Genomic DNA, 22,174 nt, shown 5'->3' on the forward strand with positions numbered 1-22,174 from the left:
TCACATTTCCCAATAGCGGCCGTGCAGCCATGTAAGGCGCTAACCTGCTTATTGAGGGTATTAGGGGTTCAGTGTCTTACCCAAGGACACTTCGACATGTAACACGGACGAGCCGGGATTCGAACTGGGATCCCTTGATCCCGAGACGAGCGCTCTACCTCCTGAGCTACTGCCGCCCCACAATATGTTAAGTATGGCAGAACGAGAGAACAATATAATAAATACAATGCATTATAGTTAAAAATGAATTTGGCTTTATTAATTATTGAAATGCTTTTAGATACTTTAGTTTGTATATGTCTGATGTGAGTTTTCCAGCTTAATTTATTATTATTTATACTTAAGTATTTAGTATTATTTATACTTAAACATTCGCGTGCAATTCAGATCTTTTTCCTGACTTACTATATATGAAGTTGGATTTAGTGCTTGGAGAAAAGTTGCCGTATAGAGGGGCCAAAAAAACATATTCTACACTGTTTATTCAAACGGCATGAAAATAATACCATAAACTAGTACGCTGATTGTCATAATATGACTTCACGTAAGTGGGTCGGGGGAAGAAGAAAATAAAAAAAGCTAACCCGTTTCCATCAAGCTAATTGCCTGTTTGTGAGGAAGGAGCAAACTTTTTTTTCCAAGCGGTGCCCCATAACGGAAGCTTTTTCTTAATCATAAATAGAGCTCTTGTATCCCACGGGGACTTTCTATTCTAATTTACGATTGAACTAAAGACCAAGGCTATCAATCTTTGGCCGATGTTTTATTCCCGCTCCCCCTTGCTTGTAATTGTGCTGGCATGGCCGTAAACACCGAAGGAAAAAGCAGCGCTGACTGATCGCACAAAATGACATATTAACACATAAGCACTCTCATTCACTTTGCGCTCGATAGTGAATACATATACGAGTACACAAATATAACCGAAATCAGGTGACATATACAAAATGAGTCAACCAAATGTTTCGGTAGCCGTTTTAGTTTGATAAACTGATTATTAAAAACCATATAGAGGACGCAGCAGAGCTGCCAACCCAGAAACCGGAGGAAAATACATCTTCACTTAAGGACTATAAGCCGCAATTTCTTTCACTCAATTTCAGTTCTCTGCCTTGTGTAGAGATCCAGCAAATATGTTCTAGTGCTGCGAGGTAAGATCTTAAACCCGACTGAAATGTCGATCAATATGTTCAGGCTTGGCTTATCTCTCAGTGACGTTTTGGTCAATCCACCCGTCATTGTTCTTCTTTGTCTTTCTGCCTCTCTCTCTCTCTCAGAGTGCTGCACCAGATTCTTATGAACGTAACGCTGTTGTGGTATACGGTCCAATACAGTCCACCTGTCTAAACGACGGACAACCACGAAAAGGTCCTGTGAGCTGTTGAAGAAACCTCTGCAGAGTTTGTTACAAAAGACTTTCATTTGTTATCATAAATCACATTTTTTCCCAAGTCCTCACAAACAAAACATGAGATTTTGGGTTTGTCTGCTCGCCACTCTGACTCGTCTGCTCGCCACTCCGACTCTTCTGCTCGCCACTCCAACTAGTCCGTCTGCCGGCCCAGTCTCTCCCTGCTCCTGCTTTTGCCTCGCCTTAGGAGGCTGAAGTGGGGCCACTCTCCTTGGGGTTATCAGCCCATACTGGGGTGCAATGTATTTTGTTTTTATTGGGACTTTTGGGGCCGTCCCTTAAGGGGTGGTTCCAAACAAAAAGCAGCAACATGATTGGCTGGAAGTGACATGATGTTAACAGTTTATAATAGTCAAAAAGACAACAGTGCACAACAATAGTCAAAATAACTAAATGGAATCCAATGCAATCTCCTTGGCAGGTGTACAATAATAAAAACATATACTTATCACTCATTATAGTGATTTTATTTTCTTCTCATTTTTTCTGGAATAAAAAATAAAGAAAAATTGGAAAATCTTCTGTTAGTGTAAAATGTTCTTCTATTTTATAATACAGGGAGGGCAAACCTTTTTAAAATAATGGCAAAAGGGCCAGGACAGGAGGTAATAAATTATTTATTTCATGTATTTATTGATCTTCAACCTTGGGAAAAAAATATATTTTTCCCCAGTATGTATTTATGAATATATACACGTACATGTTATGTTGGGGAGATCTTAGGTTACCACATGTCCACTGCCAAGCGTTTGATTTCTTCCTAGTAAATGCGTCAGCCCACGGGAGTGTCCGGTGGCCCGGAGAAAAAATTGTGTTTATTTGTCACTTCCACGTACTGGCGCTACCCCGCTGCATGTACAAGTACTCGGTCACCTTGCCGGGACACAAGCTTTGCTTTTGATCGACGAGCAACTCTTCAGTCTTTTTTCTAGGATCATTTTTACCCGTCAAGACAGTCGTTTAAGTTGAAGTGCTGAAGGATAAACCCACTCCAAGACAACACGATTGATAATATTGCAAGGGTTAGCGGATTTATATTAAAAATATAGTTGTTGTTTTTTAACTCAATGTACCTCAATAATTATACAGTAAACCAGGGGTAAGGAACTCATATGGCTCTTTTCATGAGTTCATATGGCCCGGAGATAATTCTGATCTATATTGCTGAAACTTGAGATAGTTGTTGCACATGCGAGGCCAAGACAATAATAATTTAAAAAGTGTTCGGTCCAGTATATGTACGGTACAATTTTGACTATAGTCTATTTTAACTAGAGTCAAGGTTTCAGACCAACAGACTCTGGCTGTAAATCGCTAAATAATCCTATATATGGAAGCTGATTAAACAATTTATGTTCACTGTTGAAACACTTTGAAAAGCCACAGAACAAGCTTTAACCCTAAGTAAATGTATTACCCAGAAGCTCTTGCAATTTGATTGGGTGAGCGGTAGGTGTGGGCGGAGCTATACACAGCACGTTTCTACTTTGCCCAGCGCCGTCTGCACTCATGGTAAATATGTCAGTGTCTTCGTTTGCAGTATTTTGTGCCATTTTTACTTTGCTTGCACCTTGTTTTGAAACCCTTATTTAGGGCAAAAGGAGCCTCAACACTCTTAAATAAATATGGGGGGAGACCAATTTTAAGAAGCATATTTATATTGATACGGGACACAGGCTCTGGTATAATTAATATTCCATGGATCAAATCATCAGATGTCAAACTGTGAAATGCGCTCAAGAATTAGGATTTGTCTACAGGCGTTTTTGGCATTTTTTTTTCAAATTTTAAAATCAAAATATGTTTGCTTTTATGGCTCTTAAGGTCAAAAAGGGTCCCGGCCCCTGTAGTACACCCTCGAGATATGGTGTTCCAACCTTACGATGTTATCACTTTACGATGTGGAACCAGATGTGTTTTAACCCCTCTTTACGGGGTTTTCACTTCACATGTGTTTTCGTGTGGTTGTTACAGAAATGTTATTATTTGAAATACAAAGGAACCCCAGGTTACAGCATCCTCACTGTGCAATGTGGAATAAGATATTTTTCTGCCCCCCTGTTACAGCATTTTCCCTCTTTACGATATGAACAACAAATTGTTTTGTGTACCCCCAAAACAACAAACGATGCAGAAATGCTTTCAGGCAGATTTTTTTTTTCTGTCGGCATTATTGTGTGTTTTGGAGTAACTATTTTACACAGTTGGATTCACTGGACTCTCATGATTCTAACAAGACCATGTGAGCGGAAAATCGTTTCATCAGCTGACTATCAGAGCATGTTACTGGTGAGCTATGTCGGTTTTATAGTCTTTGGGTGTCTCGTTTCAGACTGATTGTGATGTTTCCGTGATGGATACATTTTGAATCCCAAGAGTTTAAGATTGCCTATGATATTTGGCATGATATATTTTAGTGACTGGTGACATCGTGAAGACACATCTTTGTTTATTATGAGTCTGAAAGACCACCAGCAGGCCGTCAAAACGTTAAGGGGGCTAATAGAGTGACATTACTCGACAATAAATATACATTTTCAAGTCATTTTCCATTTAAATCTGCTGTATCATCCCCTCTTTGCATCCACACTCAAACTCCACTGCACCATCTCAAGTCACGTTGCACCTTTATATTTATTATCATGTAATTTAATCATTTACATGCATATTACATATACGTAGTACTTAATATATACTGTTTTTGGTACACATGTTTAACATGTACCATAGTTTTTGGACTATAAGGCGCACCTTGGAATGTTAGAATTATATTTATTCATATATAAGGCACTGTAATACCCATAAAAACAAAACTACGGTGATGGCAAGGGTTTTATTAAAAAAAGAAAAAGCTAATGAAAAAATAATGAAAATGTATTTGATAGAGCATAAACTAACAGTATAAAATTTGGTTTTGCCAGAATTTTTTTTTATTCATAAATAGATTTCCTATGAAGTAGTCAAGTCATGTTTATTTGTATAGCCCTTAAGCACTGACCACAGACTATTGCAAACTACAGACTATTATTAGACCATCCCCTGATCTAGAACCTATATCGGGGAAAGGAAAAACTCAAACATTGTAATTGTCCATTTCAACTTTTGTTAATAGAATTTGCAGGCCTAAATTTGTGAATTTGTTGCAATTTGTTTGGATTTTTTTTTTTTAAATAGGTTTTATACAATTGTAATGTTTTTACCCATGGCACCTGTGTTTTGGCATGCTTTAGATACACTTTATGACAGATTTATTTCATATCCCCTTGGGTCCAGTGTAATTTTTATGACATGTATACATTATATGTATACAATTATTTTGGTCAGTAAACTTGTATTAGTATTTAGAAATTCATAGATTGATTTAATGGGTAACCAAAAAAGGCTTGTTTGAAGGGAAATTCAACTAAAACATCGAATATTTATTGGAAACTCTTTATGAATCAATTGCATCTGAATCTATGTTTTAATTGAATATATTTTCCATTCACGTTCTTTATCCTCCGGGTTGCAAGACCCCAGAGCAACCTATCTTAACATTCTTCTTTAAAAAAAAATACTTCGTCAGCGTTATCTGCAGTTGTAACAAAAAAGCCAGTGTATTTGTTTCATCCTGGGGGACTTCAAAAAAAAGAATGAATGCTTTTATTATCCGCAATGTTTTTTATTTTGGTATGTGAAACTAGACTAGATGATGTCTTTTTGGTGGCCACTTGACCTGCTGTCGCCAAACTTCGGTCATCGTTTTCTCAGTACCAGTCAAAGTGACCTTTCGGCTGCAGGAACCTATCCCCAAAGAATTCACCTTCATGACCTGCTAAAGCCATCTTTGTTGTGGGTTCCTGATTGTTTTTATTAGTGTTATTATTTTTTTAGCAGTGGTAGTAGTACTAGTAGTAGCAGTGTAATGTACATTGTAAAAACGGGAAAAAAGGTACCTGGTGGATTTTTTTTTTATTATTTTAAATATTTCTATTGTATTTTATACTATTATCATCATTAGTATTATAATTTTGAACTTAACCCTTTTTTCTTATATATGATAAACCTTCCTAAACAACCAAACATAACTCATGGTGAGTGGCATAAAAGTTTGCTCTTTTTTTCCCAAAGTTATGTCAAGACCAGAACGGAGACAGGACCCACTTGCGTTACGTTTCTCTCAGTTTTATTGGAAGAAAGGAAAGGGTTGCACCCACGATCCGGTGATCACTGGGCGCGGGAAGCAGGTCACTCTGAACACAGAAGCGGGACTTCCGTGGTGAGCGATGGGTCAGTAGAGCAAAAATGTGGTCGGGGGTTGGAAACGAGTCATGAGCCAGGAGAGGAGAGTGGACGTGGTCAGGATCAAAAATGGGTCGAAGCCGGGGAACAGACATGGAGCAAAAACAGGTGGGAGTCAGGATCGAAAAACGCTTGCCTAGGGTAAACTGAGGTTCGCAGATGGACATCAGGTGACAGAAAGGAGTGGGTTTGGATAGGGACAGGGAGCCAATCAGAGTCCGAGGCAGTAGGCGCCAAAGAAGCGGGCACAGGTGCATCACATCGGTAATCATGACAAGTTATCTAAATTCGAATTAATTTTTTATACATAAAATTAGCAAAAAGAATGTTAACCACTGTATTTTCTGCGTACCGTAAATTCCGGACAATAGAGCGCACCTGACTATAAGCCGCACCCACCACATTTCGGGAGAAAAAACGATTTTGTACATACTCAAGCCGCACCTGTATATTAGCCGCATGCGGCCACATTGAAAAAACGCAATTCAAACACGAAATTACCAATACCAGATTAAGTTCAAACAACACAGCCGGCAAATTGAACGGAAAATGATACCGGTAAGTAAAATTAAATGCAGACCTGCAAAGTCCAGGTGCCCGTTGAAAGTAATCCAAGGAAAAAAGTGTATATTTCCAAAGGTAAGGGTGGGGAAAAATATATATCCACTATTGTCGGCCGCATCCACAAACACGTCTCACCTTTACTCCACTTCCCGTCAGCCCGCGTTTGCCCCGCCCCTTCTTTCTCATTTGCTCGTACAAAACATATCAGAATAAGTTTCTAAAATAAATACAATACAAAAATATACTGTTGCAAATACATATTATACATGGTTACACATATTTACAAAGAAAGATGGTACACCGAGAGAGTTTTCAAAGCTTTAATAATAATATTATAACTTTCATCCCAATGGCAAAAGGGCCTGTGAAGGGTAGCAAAACGCTGCTAGCAACACGCTCTCAAAACAGTAAACAGCTCTGTTAAAAAAACATGCCGTACTTGAAATAAGCACGGTAAACCGTTCTTATCTTTCTCCCCATAACCGACGTCATCATAGTCGTCTTCCTTCGGTGTGGGAAAGAGATTTTGTCATATAGACGTCGTCCCACGCTCCCTAATTAAAAAACATGCTTGCATCACGCTCGCAAAGTAAAGTTTCCTTCTATATCGGACGGCTCGATTGCGTTTAACTTGAAGGTTGCGTCATGTGCCTTTATTGTTGCAATTAGCATGATGAGGATACGTCTACGCTAATTTAATTTGTGCACAGGCTAAGAAGTTGCAGTCTAAATCTTTCCTTTTGCACTCGAGCGCCGCTGGCGGCCGTTGGAAAAATTACATAAATTGGCCGCATCACTGAGTAAGCCGCAGGGTTGAAAGTTTGGGAAAAAAGTGGCGGCTTATAGTCCGGAATTTACGGTATTTATTTGTCTGATAAAAATATATTTAAATACAATAAGTTGTTCATATTTTGAAAAATATTTTGGAAAATGTATTATAATATTGATAACCACTTATTAGCTACATATGAATGAATTATGTCTGAATTAGTGTATCATATTATATCTTAACTCCTGTATTTTAGTGTATTTTTTTTACCTGTATGAATAAAATAGCCCAGAATATTTTATCCCCAAATTGCTTTAATTTACATTTTTTCATTATCAATATATGCAACAAACAATATACTAACTATTGAATTTTTTGTCTTTTTTTACCAAGCTGAGAAAAGAATACTTAACTTTTCTATCACCCACAACACTAAAAATAACTTATCAATGTATACATTTTGAATTTTATTTAAAATAAATCATTCAATATTATATTGCTGACCTCAAATTTGCTCAATTTTAAATATTTTTGAATATTTTTAAAACATATACAATATATTATTCACTGTGTTTTCCCCAAAGGATAAGTGATTGGACAATTAAAGATTCAATCAATAATTGTAATTTAATACAATTATTTTCCTGGTTAAGTGGCCTACATATAAAGTAAAATGTGAAAAATACCATTTTTAAAACCCATTTTCCTAACAAATGTATACACATATATATTTTTTAAGATACAACAAAACAAAAACAGAAAAAAATCATCTTCAAACGATGATTTTCTCAACTTTTAAATACAGTATTTATTGTTCCTGATACCAAATACCAATACCTTAGGTCCATAAAATGGTTTCCCTTAGCCGAATAAAATGAGTACTTTATATAAAAATCTAAAAATACCTCCCCAAATTGATTACAAATTCCATAATATTATCATTTTAATTTCAAATGTATTTATCCTGGTTGTTAAAATGGCCACTAGAGGGCATCCCATACTGTATCTATAAAATAACGATGTATTTGGTCCCAATACTCAATTATTAATCTTATTTGTCAATTATTACTGTAAAATGACTTTTATTATGACTGTCATGTTATTTGGACAAGGGTGAAAATATGTTAATTTGACTAAGAAATCGTTGCTTTAACCATCGAAAACAAACGTAAGAATAATAAATTGGGTAATCTGATGTCTAGTTTCTAAAAAGTAAAGATGGTAAATACTTTTCAGGAAAGGGCTTTATGCATTTGTGTAGCATGTGGTTCCGTAGTTTGGTCTCTTTAAGGGAAAAAAATAATGAAAGGAACGATCCCTAAAATGGACGTCTGTTCTTCCTGTTTCTTTTTAACCGTATCCCCTTTTTGTAGGTTTACTCCTGATCAAAGTTTCTCCTAAATAAAAATGCCATTACAACGATGAACTTACCTGTGTGAGGTTTTGAGCTTGGAGAAACTCTCGACGATGATTTATGTTTCTCGAGAATCACAACAGCGAAACATAAGAGGAGACATAAATCACGACGTGTTCGTTGCTCGAAGACTTATGGTACAACACAATGGCAAAAGAAGCTCATGGACAGCCTGCAGCTCTTGTTTCTGTCGTGTCAAAAAAGACCCAAAAAGAAAAGAAAGACGGCATCGCGAGCCTTCTCAGCTGGATCAGAGCACAATATGTGGCCGCCCGAGGGGCACGTGTTCCTGCGCCTGCTGTTGCCAACATTACAGCCCATAATATTAATGCCATTATCCAGTCCGTTTCCTTTCTGTAGACAAACAGCGTCCACTTGTGCTGTTATTTCATCATCTGGTGTTTACAGCTTTTGTAATCTTTCTTTATTATTCTTCCAGAGTATCGCTCGCTTTCTGGAGGGCTCGGAATGCTTGAGAACTGCTCAGTTTTTTTTTCAGGGAGGGCTTTAGGGTGGTTGTTTTCTTTTTCTTTCCCGCAGCTAAGGAGGGACAGAGATAATAATTTCTGGATATTAGTCAAAATCTAAGGTTTATAAATGCTTTAACTTGATAACTGAACTCAGAGTTAATGTTATAAAGCTTTTACTTTAAATGGCAACATTCTAATGTTTTACAATTGATTTTAACTCAGACATAATGTTTGGAAGATTTCGCTTTTGCTAACAAATGAAAAGCTTTTACCCTAATAGATTCTATATGGACAGTTTAAATCAAGAGCTTGACTCAGAGTTAATGCTTTAAAGCTATAACTTTTAAAAACAAAGTCAAATATGCATATTTTTAACTGAAAAAAATAAAGTGTTCTAGATGCTTTAACGCAAGAGCATAAGTCTGAGTTAAAGCTTTAAAGCTTTTGATTTAAGTTAACATTTTGATGATTTTTAATAATACAATGTTTTTTTAGATACTTAAACTATCAGTTGAACTCAGTTTCACTCCAAAAGCAATGCTTTGTAGATTATTTATTTCGATCTCTTAACTCATGGTAATACTTTAAAATGTTTATGTGTTGAGGACAAAGATAATGCTTCAAAGCTTTAACTCAAAAATAAAACTTTATAAATATTTCAGCATGTAAGTTAAACTTGGAGTGAATCCTTTAAAGTGTTAACCTTTAATTGCACTTAGTACTACTTGCAAATAGTAAAGCTCTAATGTCGAAATATAAGTTTTGAATTAATTGTATTTTAACTCAATAGCTCAACTTATAGTTAAGGATTTAAAGTTTTAACATTTGAAGAACAAGTGAAAGCTTCAGAAGTTTAACTACAAAATGAAGGCTTTATAGATGCTCTAACACAAAAGTTGATCTCAGAGTTAATGCTTTACCTTTATTTCTAAAGCTTAAAAGATACTTCAACTCGATAGCTTATCTCAAAGTTTATGCTTTATGCTTTAAAGCTTTAACTTTTGGTAATAAAATTCAAACTTTGAAGATGTAACTCCAGTATTAAAGCCCTATGAATATTTAAGACCTTAACTCAGAGTAAATGCATTAAAACCGTTACTTGATAAATGAAAGCTTTACAGATGATTTCACTTAAAAGTTGAACTTAATGCTATAAAGCCACATATGACGGTTTGAATCTTCCGGCAGAACAAATGCGGGTCAGATTTCAATTTTGAGCTGTAGAGTTATAAATATATACAAAACTCTCAGTTTATATAATTGCAGCGGGAGCAACCGTTTGTTTTTGTTGTTTTTTTTTCTCAAATTTTGAAAAACATTTAAAAAGAAGAATGCCCCATTGGCAGGAAGGACCCATTGTTTTTATTTTCAAATACTTTTTATTTCAACTGTCAAGATATATCAAGTAGATCATTTTAATCAATACATAGCTGAAAAACCACAAAGAATATACATGCAATATATAGTGAAAAATAAAGAGAAATAAAAAAAAGAATTTTACTTAATGGATTCCCCAGTACTCTCTCCGACAGCTCTTCTTTCTTACCCAGGTTGTTAGAGGTCCACGTTAGCTGTGATTATGACCAGCGAGACCAAAGCCGGTCAAAGTCGTCACTGAGACAAATTCATCTATCGATCACATATTGCATATCCTGAAAGACTTTCTGAATGGATCTGGATCACGACACAATTGTTGCCGTATGAATAAAAATACTTAGCTCCGAAATTTGGGTTAGGGTCATTTTCTTAATCATCTCTCTCGGCAGACCACACAAGCACCTACCATTATTTGGTAGTCCCAAAATGGGGTCTGTTGGTGTAACTCCGTGAGTGTAAACTGTAGTTTGCTCAATATATTTTTGACCGAACACATGTCTTACTGTATTGCTTTGGCTTTGCATATAGGAAAATTGGAAAGTCACAGAGAAAATTATTACAGTATGTCCTTATGTTTATCTCCCAGCCAGTTGAGCTCACGAAAAGAAACATATCTGGCCTGCGAGACTTACGTTACCGTTTCTGAAGACAGGCACTGACCTTGCTAAAACTTTGCCTCTAGTGAAAGAGCATGGATTGCCAAACCTGGGGGGAACCAACCTCCTAAGCCCCCCTAAATCATTAGTGCCTTTGAATTTTTCATTTATTTCATTTTTTTTTTGTTATTGTACCTTTTTTAGAACGGATGGGGGTTGCAGTCTTGGATTATCACACTGATACTTGTGCCTCTCACCCATTCTAGATCACTGACTACTTGAGTCTTTTAGAAGTCGACAACACACACACATGTACATGAGCACACACAAAAAATTATTTGGAAACATCTTGTCCTTAGCTTGTTGTTATGCCGAAAGGCTGTGTGAGTACCGATACTATATGAAAATGTAGAATTTTGGTGTTTTGTTAATCTAACCTTCACCATTGCCGGTATTCCGACTATTTGAGTCAGCTAAGGGTCTAACATACGTGGGAATGGCCAAAGTTCTATGAATATATTAGAATAATATTAGATTAGACGTGGCACTTCAGAATAAACTTGTAATTTAAGACTTAAAAGATAAAAAGAGGAAAGAAAAAAGATTTGGAAATGCATCCATTGATATATCATACTGCTACCTCTGTTTTACACCTCTTCTGACTTTCTGACTACTTGAGTCTGCTTGGAGTCGAAAATATGCAGGAATAGCTCAAGTTATTTTAAGATTTTAGAATAAAAAATAGTTTGTTTGTTTTTTTCATTTATAACAAGTTAGTGAGGAAGAATATTACGAGATTAGATTTGACACTCCAGGAATATCATAAAATAAACAACTTAATAGAGTAAAAAATAAATAATAAAAAAAGAATAGGAAAGGGAAAATATATATATACCAAAGCGCACAAATGCACATACCTGTACATGCACAAACACACACACATGCACAGACACACATGCACAGAGACACATGCACAGACACACATACTCTCACGCTCACACAAAAAGGAGCAACGATGATGCTATGAGAGAAACGATAATGGATCAGAAACACTGAACGCCTTGAAAAGAAAATAATAATAGTCACTATTACTAGTCCCTTAATGATCTGTTAAAGAGTAATTCAAAAAGTAACAATTAAAAAAAAATCATATTACATGTATTGTTATTTTTATGTAATTATAAGCCTTCAAAAATATTTTGGGTAATAATGATGCTAAATAATGTATATATAATAATGTTCCCATTACACATTGACAATGCTTATTATCGGTACAAAAACAATATACATACATATACATACAGGTGTGTGTATATGAATGTGTGTGTGTGTGTGTGTGTGTGAGTACATTTTATATGAGTCCTTTTTTATAATTTTCATATATCAACCATGCAAAAAATGGAGACATATGTTTTTCCTATGACAGCGGCAACATACACAAAAATGACGTTACAATATATGTAGTTTTTTTATACTTGTTATACATTTAGCATGCATATTATTGGTGCAAAAACACATGCCGCATGTGAATAATCTAGAATGAGTGACTTTGAGACCATTTCAAAATGATTTGATATTTCTAATACAGATAATAATTACCCATGTGAATGTCTTTACCTGTGAGATGAAGTGAGCGATGACGCGGCCCTCTTGAAGTTGATTGCGGCGGGTTAACCTTTGGCCCCCGCGCGCGGCTCTGCTGGGGTTAATCAGGCCGGGAACTTTGTGGACCCCCAGGGGTCACTCGGGGTCCCTATCTGCGCACAGATAACATTAAAAGAAACCCCCCCCTCCCTTCCAATACACACACTTCCGATATTTTTCCTCTTTGTTGTTTGCAATTCATCATATACCTATATAGGTAAATTTACTAAAGAAGCATAATTTATCAAAAGTTTCTTTGGGCATTATATGTTGTTCGAGTTACTAGCGATGCTATTATAAGTTTGAAATGTCATTACTTTGTTTTCTAATTTTCTTTTTGGATAAGGTTCTATTTTATTGTTTAAATTTGGATTAAACTGCCCTGCAAGGGGAAAAAATATAATAGGGTAGGACCATAAAACCATAAGCTCTCATTGGGCGCACGTTTATTTATTATATTATTGTGATGTCCAGCTGTTTTTGTGCAAATAATTTATTGTTTTTTTTTGGGAGGGTTAATTAGTGTTTGATGAGTTTTTGGGTGCCTAAATGAAGATCCACCAAAGAATGTAATACGATTTATCATTTCTTATATTTCAATAATTGACATATTTCTAAATGAGTATTTATTGCATGGGCGTGCCCTTTCTGAAGCACGCAGAAGATGCGCGTGCGCCTTTGTAGAATCAGTAAATACAGTATGATGTGCGCGTGCGTGTGCTTAGAATCGATTATTGTGCACGCGCAGATTCTTGAAAGGAGAACAACTGCTAATTGTGCGTCATAAAATACTACAGCCTGTCAGGAAAATACTATAAAACAATCTGTAAATTAATTAGAGAGCAATGAGTGATTTTCTTAAAGTAATTTGTTATTTTCAATTGGCGTGCATGCTATTAGTTTACCTTTTTCTAATTTAAAATTAAGATTTCAGGGATTATTACACATGGTTTAGTACGTTTTTCCTTCACGTTTACGACATGCAATTGCTGCAGTTTTGGTGTTATCTTACATTCCAGTAAATCAATTAAAGGACGCAATTTACGCTCTTCTGCACATGCCTAAACGATCTTTAAATGCGTTTTCTATACATAAAAATTGTACACAGACAGGTGCCCCCTTTTGCGCACACCCTCCCCCTTCCTCCCCCTTTACTCCCCCTCCCATCTCTGCTCACTCCAGCCCACACAAAGCTTTTTTTTTGCATTGAGAGAGAAAAGGCGGCGGGAATGTTTTCTTGCTATACTTCGTCTTAATTCTTGATTGACTTCCTGCCATTTGCACCAATGACTTTCTTGTGTGAAGTTTTTGCACCCCTGCCATGACTGTTTTGCAATAAACGACATCTTTCTTGTATTTTTGGTCCCAAAATAACTGTTTTTTATTCGCATGTGGGGAGAAGAAACCTACAAAATAACCTTTTGAAAGGGGAGAGAAGATGCACCCTGCTACGGACGAGTCAGCAGCGTATGCATTTGGTAGGTGTGCTGCCGTAATAACATAATCACTAAAACATCAATTTTCATTCATTATTTTGGTCATATTCATAACTAAAAGTGAAGGAAATGCATGCAAAAAATGCGATATAAATCCCGCAGGTGTTACGCACTATGTGTGTAAATAGAGTAGACTTACCTTTCTCTGGAGCGCGGATGTGTCCAATTTTCTGCAAACGAGAGCGACTAAATCACGCTAAATCTAGATTTTGACCCAGGGAAAATGATTATTTTTAATTCAAAATGGGTTAGTCCGAGAGGGTTTAGAGTCTGAGGCTTTCAGGCGACTGCAAGCAAGCAGTTTGTGGAGCTTCTTCGAGCGCGCAACTCGCAAATGAAAGCGGGGCGGGCGGTGCAAGGATGCAATATGTTTTGCGACGCTAGGGGGCAGGCATGCACCATCCACTGTGTTGTATAAAGCGCACACACAGACACTCAAGAGTTCAAGTGTCACAACCTGTGGTCATGAATGAGGTCATAGCCTGGCGTTTAATAATTTTATTGGGTAAAACATTATTGACGAGAACAGCAGGGAACTATGTGGATTTGTTTGGATCATTTAAGCCTCCTGTTATCTTTCTGCTGTTGAATTGTTAAAAACCAATAAAAGAAATCCCATAAATTATATATTTTTAAACTACAATGGTCCCGACGGTAGAAAGAAAACTGAAAGGTTGTTTGCAATCATATTCTCACGTAAACTGTGTACAAAAATCGTCTCTAAAATTAGAACAGGGTGGGCGTTATCATCTATATTAGTTTCCAATTCTGATAATCGAACTAGATTATGATTTTTTATACTAGCAACAATGCAGGGCTGAATATAAATATATATATAGAAAATATACATTTGCATCTGATTATTTGCCCACGTTTGGATTTGTTCCTAATTGCTTAAGATAAAATATGCTTTAATTGAATATGTTAGATCTCTTTTATCTCGGCTTGCGGTGAGAAAATCATTGGTACACGATCGTTGGGGGCTTTTATATAAATATGTTTGTGTTCGTGTTTGTGTGTGCCATATAAAAAAATATTTGAACATTTTATATGTATGCATATTTGTGTGTGTGTGTGCGTGTGAGAGATATTCACTTTTCTGTTTTTGCACAAAATAGAAAACGGGAAAATTAAAACCCAATGTGATTTATTGTGTGTATTAATTCGTTTTGTAATTGGTACCGTATTTTCTTCTGTTTTTACAACTGTTTATTAAAGTTGTTGAATTTGAATTTATAGTAATTTTGTATTGAATCAGCAGGGGGGATAAGAGTAAATCAATCAATTATTCACAATGCATATTTTAATTGATTGTTATTGAAAATGGTGTGTGTTGTCTATGAGATATGAGGTATTGTGTTTTTATACGTATTGTATGTATTCGTCTTTTACAAATAGGGTGCAGTGTATTTAAATACTACTTTAAAGGCATTTATCTGAAATTACTCTTATTGATTTTTTCCATGTATCATGTGTAAAGCAAGGCCCTTTTTGTAGCCCCGCCAGGTTCTGAAAACAGCTCACCAGTCTTGGGTCATTGTGATTTTCCAGAAAATTTGATTTCTACCTAGCATGGTGTTTGAGTGGTTCACTGAGCCTTTGTTACACTTCTAATAATTTCAATCTGGTAATAACATAAGAACAACCTAGTTATAGTACGATAAGGTGCCATTCTAGAAATGCATATCAAACTGGTAGCCCTTTGCGCTACCTAGTAACAAAAAGTGTAAATCAGCAACCAAAGGGTTGATGACCCTTAATGTAAAATGTAATTTGTATATTTCCCTTTTTATCAATTTTAAACTGATAAAGAGTTACATGTGTTCAATGCTTATATTCAAACATATTTTCCACATTGGCTACAGCCAACTACTCTTCTGCATACATGCTAAACTTTTCACATAAAGAAGTGGTCGATTTTTACCGCTCTCTATTTGTGTAAAACACAATGTCCTAAATAAAATTCTAAAAAAAAAACATGTGTTACTTTAAAACTGGAAGTGGCAAACTTTTACCAAAAAAGAAATCTAATGCAATCGTTGGAGCGGCTTATTCATGCACAAAGACTTGAGTCTCTCTTCAAAATAAAGCAGTCGTAGACTAAAATGCTAGTCTCATCAAAGATTTTTTTCAATGCTGTTTGTATTTGAAAAATAGTTAGGCTTTTTTAAGGGGCGAAATGCGGTACTCTAACGCGTAAAACTGTAGAGTTTGCAGGTATGATTCGGTAAAGAAACTACTCTTCTGGATTCCACAACCCTCCTTTCCGGGAAACCCGTCTCTCTTTAGGACCTGGCGGCCCTTGCTCGACCTCGGCCGTGTCTTGGCTCCACACCAAGTGGCACAGCCGTGGCTCTACAGCCAATCAGAAACAAGGAAGGCGGTCCCAGTCTCGCCCCGCCTGCCTTATATGGCAGCGCGTCACCATGGCAACGTGTGCTAAGTTGCAGCAGTCGTGTCAAAGTTCACTATATAGAGAAGCTCAGCGAGCTGATCAGAGAGAAAGCATTCTGCCAGCCGCGCTTCTCTTAAGCCCCCCAAAAAAGCTCCACGAACGTCTTTTTTTAAACATATTTCCACACTTTGATTCGAGAATCAACACATTTTATCAAGAAAAACGAGGAGGATTCTACGAAGCGGAAATCTTCACATTCCCCTAACAGGAGAAGCGGATTTCCCCCCTGTTATTACCAATTTTTCTCGTGCAGAATTCTTCCAGGCTCCGGAGCTTGCACCGGTTTTCTCCATCCTCACCCCCCTCCCTTTTTCCTTACCCTCCTCCTCCTCTTCTTCCTCGCTCCAAAAAAAAAAAAAAAAGACCGGGTTGCCGGTCCATGCTCGCTCTCATCCCCCGGCACTCGGCGCACATTCCCCCGCCGACGGGGGTGCTGGATGGCCGGCGGTAAGAGCCCCCTTGCCTCGGTGAGAAGCAGCCCCCGCCTCGCTGTTGTCGTTTTCTCCTCCTCCTCTTCCTCTTCCCTCCCCACCGTCGTCGAGTCGCCTCATTCCGGGAGCCGAGCGTCGAGCGCGGCGCCTCGGCTGTGGTGACACCGTCAACCCTTCCACTCCCCTCCCGGGTCCGAAAAGAGACAAAACGGCCGTGCAAAAAGTTTCCCCCCCGTTGACTGAAAGGCAGATATGGCAATGGTAGTGTGGAGAGGCTCCCAGGACGACGTGGCGGACACCCAGGGCACCCTCTCCTCGCAGACCCAAGGCGGGCTGGCGCTCAGTGCGCAGCCGGGACAACTGGGGCTAACGGCCGCGCAGGTGGCGCCGCCCCCGGCACAACAGAACCCGGTGCAGGGCGGCGGTGGCGGCGGCAACGGAGGCGGACAATCCGCGCCTGGTGGAGGGCAGCAAGCCGATAAACAACCGCAGCATATCGAGTGTGTGGTGTGCGGGGATAAATCGAGCGGCAAGCATTATGGTCAGTTTACCTGCGAGGGTTGCAAGAGCTTTTTTAAGCGAAGTGTGCGGCGGAATCTCACCTACACATGCCGGGCCAACCGGAACTGCCCCATCGACCAGCACCACCGCAACCAGTGCCAGTATTGCCGGCTTAAAAAATGCCTCAAGGTCGGCATGAGACGGGAAGGTATTGGGACTTTTTGTTTATTCTTGTGTGAGAGAGAGAGTGTGTGTGAGTGTGCGTTTTCCGATTTTAATATCAAAGCATCAAAATATGCCCGCAACCGTCGAATGTGTGCTAACAGCTCCACGCGATCTATTGTTTACCCTCGCGCGTTCGTTCCTTTCTTCCTTTCCCGTGCAGAATTCAGGCTTCAATATCTGTAGTCTCTCTTTTTACTGCAGCCGTGCAAAGGGGACGAGTGCCGCCCACGCAGCCGCACCACGGCCAGTTCGCGCTCACCAACGGGGATCCGCTCCACTGCCACTCGTACCTCTCGGGATATATCTCGCTTCTGCTCCGCGCGGAGCCCTACCCGACGTCCCGCTACGGCAGCCAATGCATGCAGCCCAACAACATCATGGGCATCGAGAACATTTGCGAACTGGCGGCGCGCATGCTCTTCAGCGCCGTGGAGTGGGCCCGGAATATCCCCTTCTTCCCGGACCTGCAGATCACCGACCAGGTGGCTCTTCTGCGGCTGACGTGGAGCGAGCTGTTCGTGCTCAACGCGGCGCAATGCTCCATGCCGCTGCATGTGGCGCCCTTGCTGGCTGCAGCCGGCCTGCACGCCTCGCCCATGTCGGCGGATCGCGTGGTGGCCTTCATGGACCACATCCGGATCTTCCAGGAGCAGGTGGAGAAGCTCAAGGCGCTGCACGTCGATTCGGCTGAGTACAGTTGCCTCAAGGCCATCGTGCTCTTCACCACAGGTGAGATCATGCCCGCTTTCGTGCATCCCTGCCCCGCCGTTTGTCACCCGGGGTCTCCCTGACAGATACAAATGATGTGTATGTGTGGGAGTGTGGGGGTGAGGATAGGGACTCTCTCAGACTGGGGGGAAGGGGTTGCAAAACGATGGAGACAGAGAAAGACAAGCCTAATATTGTGGAGAGGGTCTATGTGCATGGGGTGGATTTTAAATGCTCATTTTAGTTGACGACCACACGTGAATAACGTCGTCGTTAATATTGCAATGCTAGCCAACAAGCTAATATGCAGATTCGCCCAATCAAAAAAGGCATAACCGATTCTGTTGGTTAAAAAGCATATATATGTTGGTTATATATATATAAATATATACTGTATTTTTGGACTATAAGGCGCACATAAAACCCTTAAAATTCCCCAGAAATTATAGTGTACCTTATAGAATAGAATAAAGTAGAATAAAATATAATAGTCTTTATTTCAATTGATATCAACGTGGTGAAACATTGTAATACTCAAAGTGCGCCTAGTTATCCATGTAAACATGGAAATACAGTAAATTAAAATACAATATACTCTAAAAACAGCGGCTAATAAAATGCACCGTACATAGCAAAACAAAAAACGCACCATTTCAAAGCCAACATGCTATTTGTTGATTTTATTTGACAAAAATGAATTTTTAAGATGCATGACCATTATCTTGACACAAATAGCATTTTTCTAATTGATGAACTTATTTTTACGTATATCATATTGCTCAAAAATAGCATGCTATCTTGTTTTGCAGGTGCAATATAATTTTTGTTTATTAATTTACAATTAGTGTACAAAAATAAAATAAATGCACTCTAACAAGAGAGGGCGCCCTGGCGATATTTGGAGGGGTTAAATCTTTTGCTTCTGGCTTAGCCACTTCCGCTTTTTATTTCCACATATTGTCGCTGTCGTGTGAAAAAAAATATCTCAATTTTTGTTGATTTCTGAATGTTTTATTTTTTAATTAAATAATAAATGTCCTTTATTGTCATTACTTAATAGTATAAAAAATGGAGGACTTCTTCTTGCAGTGAAGTAAAAACATATGACAAATATGGGCAAAATAAGGAAAAAAATACAAAACATATGTTAATGGAGTATAAAACTTAGTGGATAATCACAGTGGCAGTTATAGTTTTGCATTAAGGCTGTAAATGAGATTTCAGATCATTATCTTATTGTTAAAAATTGTTAAACCAAGACAATTATGGATACGCTTTTTTGACATGACAGTGACTATATAGTTCAGATTTATTTTCTCGACCCACTAAAATTGCACCTGCACCTCTAATAATTTAAACACATTAATATATGTCATTATACACAAAACTTAATAACAGAAAAAAATGTGAACGTACATATCGTTGCATAAACACGGAAACCTTAATGATAAAAAATGCAATAATACATGGATGTTTTTATTAAAGTGAAAGTAAACTCATGCAGTGTTGATGACTAAGGATGCCAGGAGGGTTCTTAAGGTCACAACCCCTCCCCTTTTCTTGCACTAATGCACAAACACCATGCATGTAAATAACCCTGAAATGGAATTTGTTTATTTCCCCGCGTGTTCCCCTCCCCTTCAGATGCATGCGGCCTATCGGACGTGGCTCATGTGGAGAGTCTGCAAGAGAAGTCCCAGTGCGCCCTGGAGGAATACGTGCGCAGCCAGTACCCGAACCAGCCGACCCGTTTCGGCAAGCTGCTTTTGCGCCTGCCCTCTCTGCGCACCGTCTCTTCGTCCGTCATCGAGCAGTTGTTTTTCGTCCGCCTGGTAGGTAAAACCCCCATTGAAACGCTCATCAGGGACATGTTGCTGTCGGGGAGCAGCTTTAACTGGCCTTACATGTCCATTCAGTAAGGGGGTGAGGAAGGGGGAGATAAAATGAGGGAGGGGGTTTTGATTTTAGCTGCTTTTTTTTGTGTGTGCGCGCGCTTGTGAAGGAATATTGGAAGGACAGACAAAACTAAACAAAAAAAACTGTGAAAAATCCCCCCCACACACACAAGTAATCCCCCTCCCTCCTTCAAGGACACCAACTGAACTGAAAAGTGTTTTTAAAGGATTTCTGTTAAGGACATTTCAAGTATTAAGTGCATTTTATGTTCAAAAAAAGGAAGGGATTTTTTTTTGTTTATCACTTGTGTCCTGTGTCCAAATGTATAGCTGTGTGCGTGCGTGCGTGTTTTGTACTTTGCCTGATGAGTTTTTTTTCTCTCTCTGGTTCCAAACCGGTTTAATATGTGAGGTGTTTGTGTTATTTTGTTTTCTTCCATCAATGTGGAGAATATTGTATAAAAAATACACACAGCAATAGGAGTTGTTGTCTTTAAGCTTCATGCTTGCAAGCGCACTTACGTTCTACTTTATTTTATTTTGAAAGAGTTTGTCCTTCTACGACAATTGGCAGCCTTAAAAACCCAAATGTTTCCTTGGGGGAGGTCATCAGTGCAGTATTCAAATACAAAATTTAGAAAAGGAGAGGGAGGGGAGGGAGGGTGAAATAAAAAGTAACCTTCAACACTTCCCCTTCAATTTGATTGAAGTGCCTGACAAGCATGACGCCATTTCTCCACCTTGGTGAAAAAAGGGGGTGGTTTTTATTTTGTTTCTCTTTCCCTCCCCCGATGCGCGCTCTTTACGGGCATCGTAAGCGCGCCGAATTAAGGCAGTATTGTTGTAAATAGACGTGAATTTGTTTTTTGTTCGCAGTTCCGCTTGGCCCGGAGCAAATTTTGTGGTTGCCATTAAATGCGCTCGTCTTTCCAACGGAGTGTCGGGCTCGGTAGCACTGACGAGTTCTGTACATACCATATATTATTATTATTAATTATTATGATTACAACCACGTTTTATTTCAGTTTATTTTATGCTCCCCTCTTCTTTTTCATTTTGTTTCATGTATATTTAGACTGTGAATGCATGGCCACAGGTCGCTATCCTATTTTAGCCTCTTTGCTATATAAATGTAAATGTTTTGGGGGGGTTTCTTTTTTTAATTAAGGGTTGGAATGATGGAGGGTGTATAGATATAATCTGTGCGTTCACTACACACGAGCCCTTGTATTTAAAGAAACACACACACTTAAAAAAACACACAAAAAGGGAAAGTTCGAAAAGGACTTTGAAACAGGGTGAGCAAGTTTTTAGGGGTGTTTTGTTGTATGTGTGTGAGTGTGTCGACAATTGTTTCGAAACCACAGTTTCAAAAACCCGAAAAACGTGAAGAAAATAACACTAAAAACACGCTCACACACATACGTGCGGACCAGAGAATGATACATGATTGTAATTATGAACCCACCTTTTTTTATATAAATATATTAAAAAAAATATATGACTGCAGGGTATTGATAACGTATAGATACTTTTCTTTTTCTAAGAACTCATTGCAAGTGATACCTGTGAGGGTGTGCGTGCGTGTGCGCGTGCGTGCGTGGAAGTTTCTAATAGTTGATTCTCGTTCGTTTGTTCGTTCGTTTGTTTGTTTTGTGTTAGCTTATTGTACAACGAACATTCTGCTGTAAATTTGTTCTTGGTATTAAATTATAATTTATGAATTTCAGAGATTTTCATGGCTTTTTTTCCCTCTCGTTTCTTTCGGAGGTGGGAATGGATTTACACTCTGTCACTTTTTTTAGATTGTGAATGGTTGGGTTGGTTTTTCAAGGAAAGTTTTGATGCGTTCATTGCCCCTTTAAAAAGGAATAAAAAAATGGAAATGCAACTTAAAGTGCTGCAAAAATATTCAGTGTACAATAACAGTAGTATAT

The 22,174-nt window shown here is 38.4% G+C and overlaps 1 protein-coding gene across 2 annotated transcripts; it reads left to right on the plus strand.

The window, feature by feature from the left end:
* Window positions 1–16,466: 16,466 nt before the first annotated feature.
* nr2f2 (nuclear receptor subfamily 2, group F, member 2) lies at window positions 16,467–21,966 on the plus strand. 2 transcript variants are annotated; one of them, XM_088340550.1, is made up of 3 exons: window positions 16,467–17,617; window positions 17,818–18,363; window positions 19,987–21,966. In XM_088340550.1, exons 1-3 carry the CDS (start codon window positions 17,161–17,163, stop codon window positions 20,259–20,261), a joined length of 1,278 nt encoding a protein of 425 aa, XP_088196676.1. In that variant the 5' UTR covers window positions 16,467–17,160; the 3' UTR covers window positions 20,262–21,966. The 2 variants fall into 2 exon arrangements, with proteins under 2 accessions (XP_088196676.1, XP_088196677.1); XM_088340551.1 differs by having other exon boundaries at window positions 16,469–17,617; window positions 17,836–18,363.
* Window positions 21,967–22,174: the final 208 nt, after the last annotated feature.

This window comes from Urocampus carinirostris, chromosome 7 (assembly GCF_059441175.1).
Source record: "Urocampus carinirostris isolate Australia breed hairy pipefish chromosome 7, RoL_Ucar_1.0, whole genome shotgun sequence".
Classification (NCBI taxonomy): domain Eukaryota; kingdom Metazoa; phylum Chordata; class Actinopteri; order Syngnathiformes; family Syngnathidae; genus Urocampus; species Urocampus carinirostris.

Coding starts and splice junctions, on each gene's coding strand:
- nr2f2 (XM_088340550.1), top strand. CDS start 17,161: ATGGCAATGGTAGTGTGGAGAGGCTCCCAGGACGACGTGGCGGACACC. Junction 17,618..17,817: donor GGTCGGCATGAGACGGGAAG/GTATTGGGACTT, acceptor CAATATCTGTAG/TCTCTCTTTTTACTGCAGCC. Junction 18,364..19,986: donor CATCGTGCTCTTCACCACAG/GTGAGATCATGC, acceptor CCTCCCCTTCAG/ATGCATGCGGCCTATCGGAC.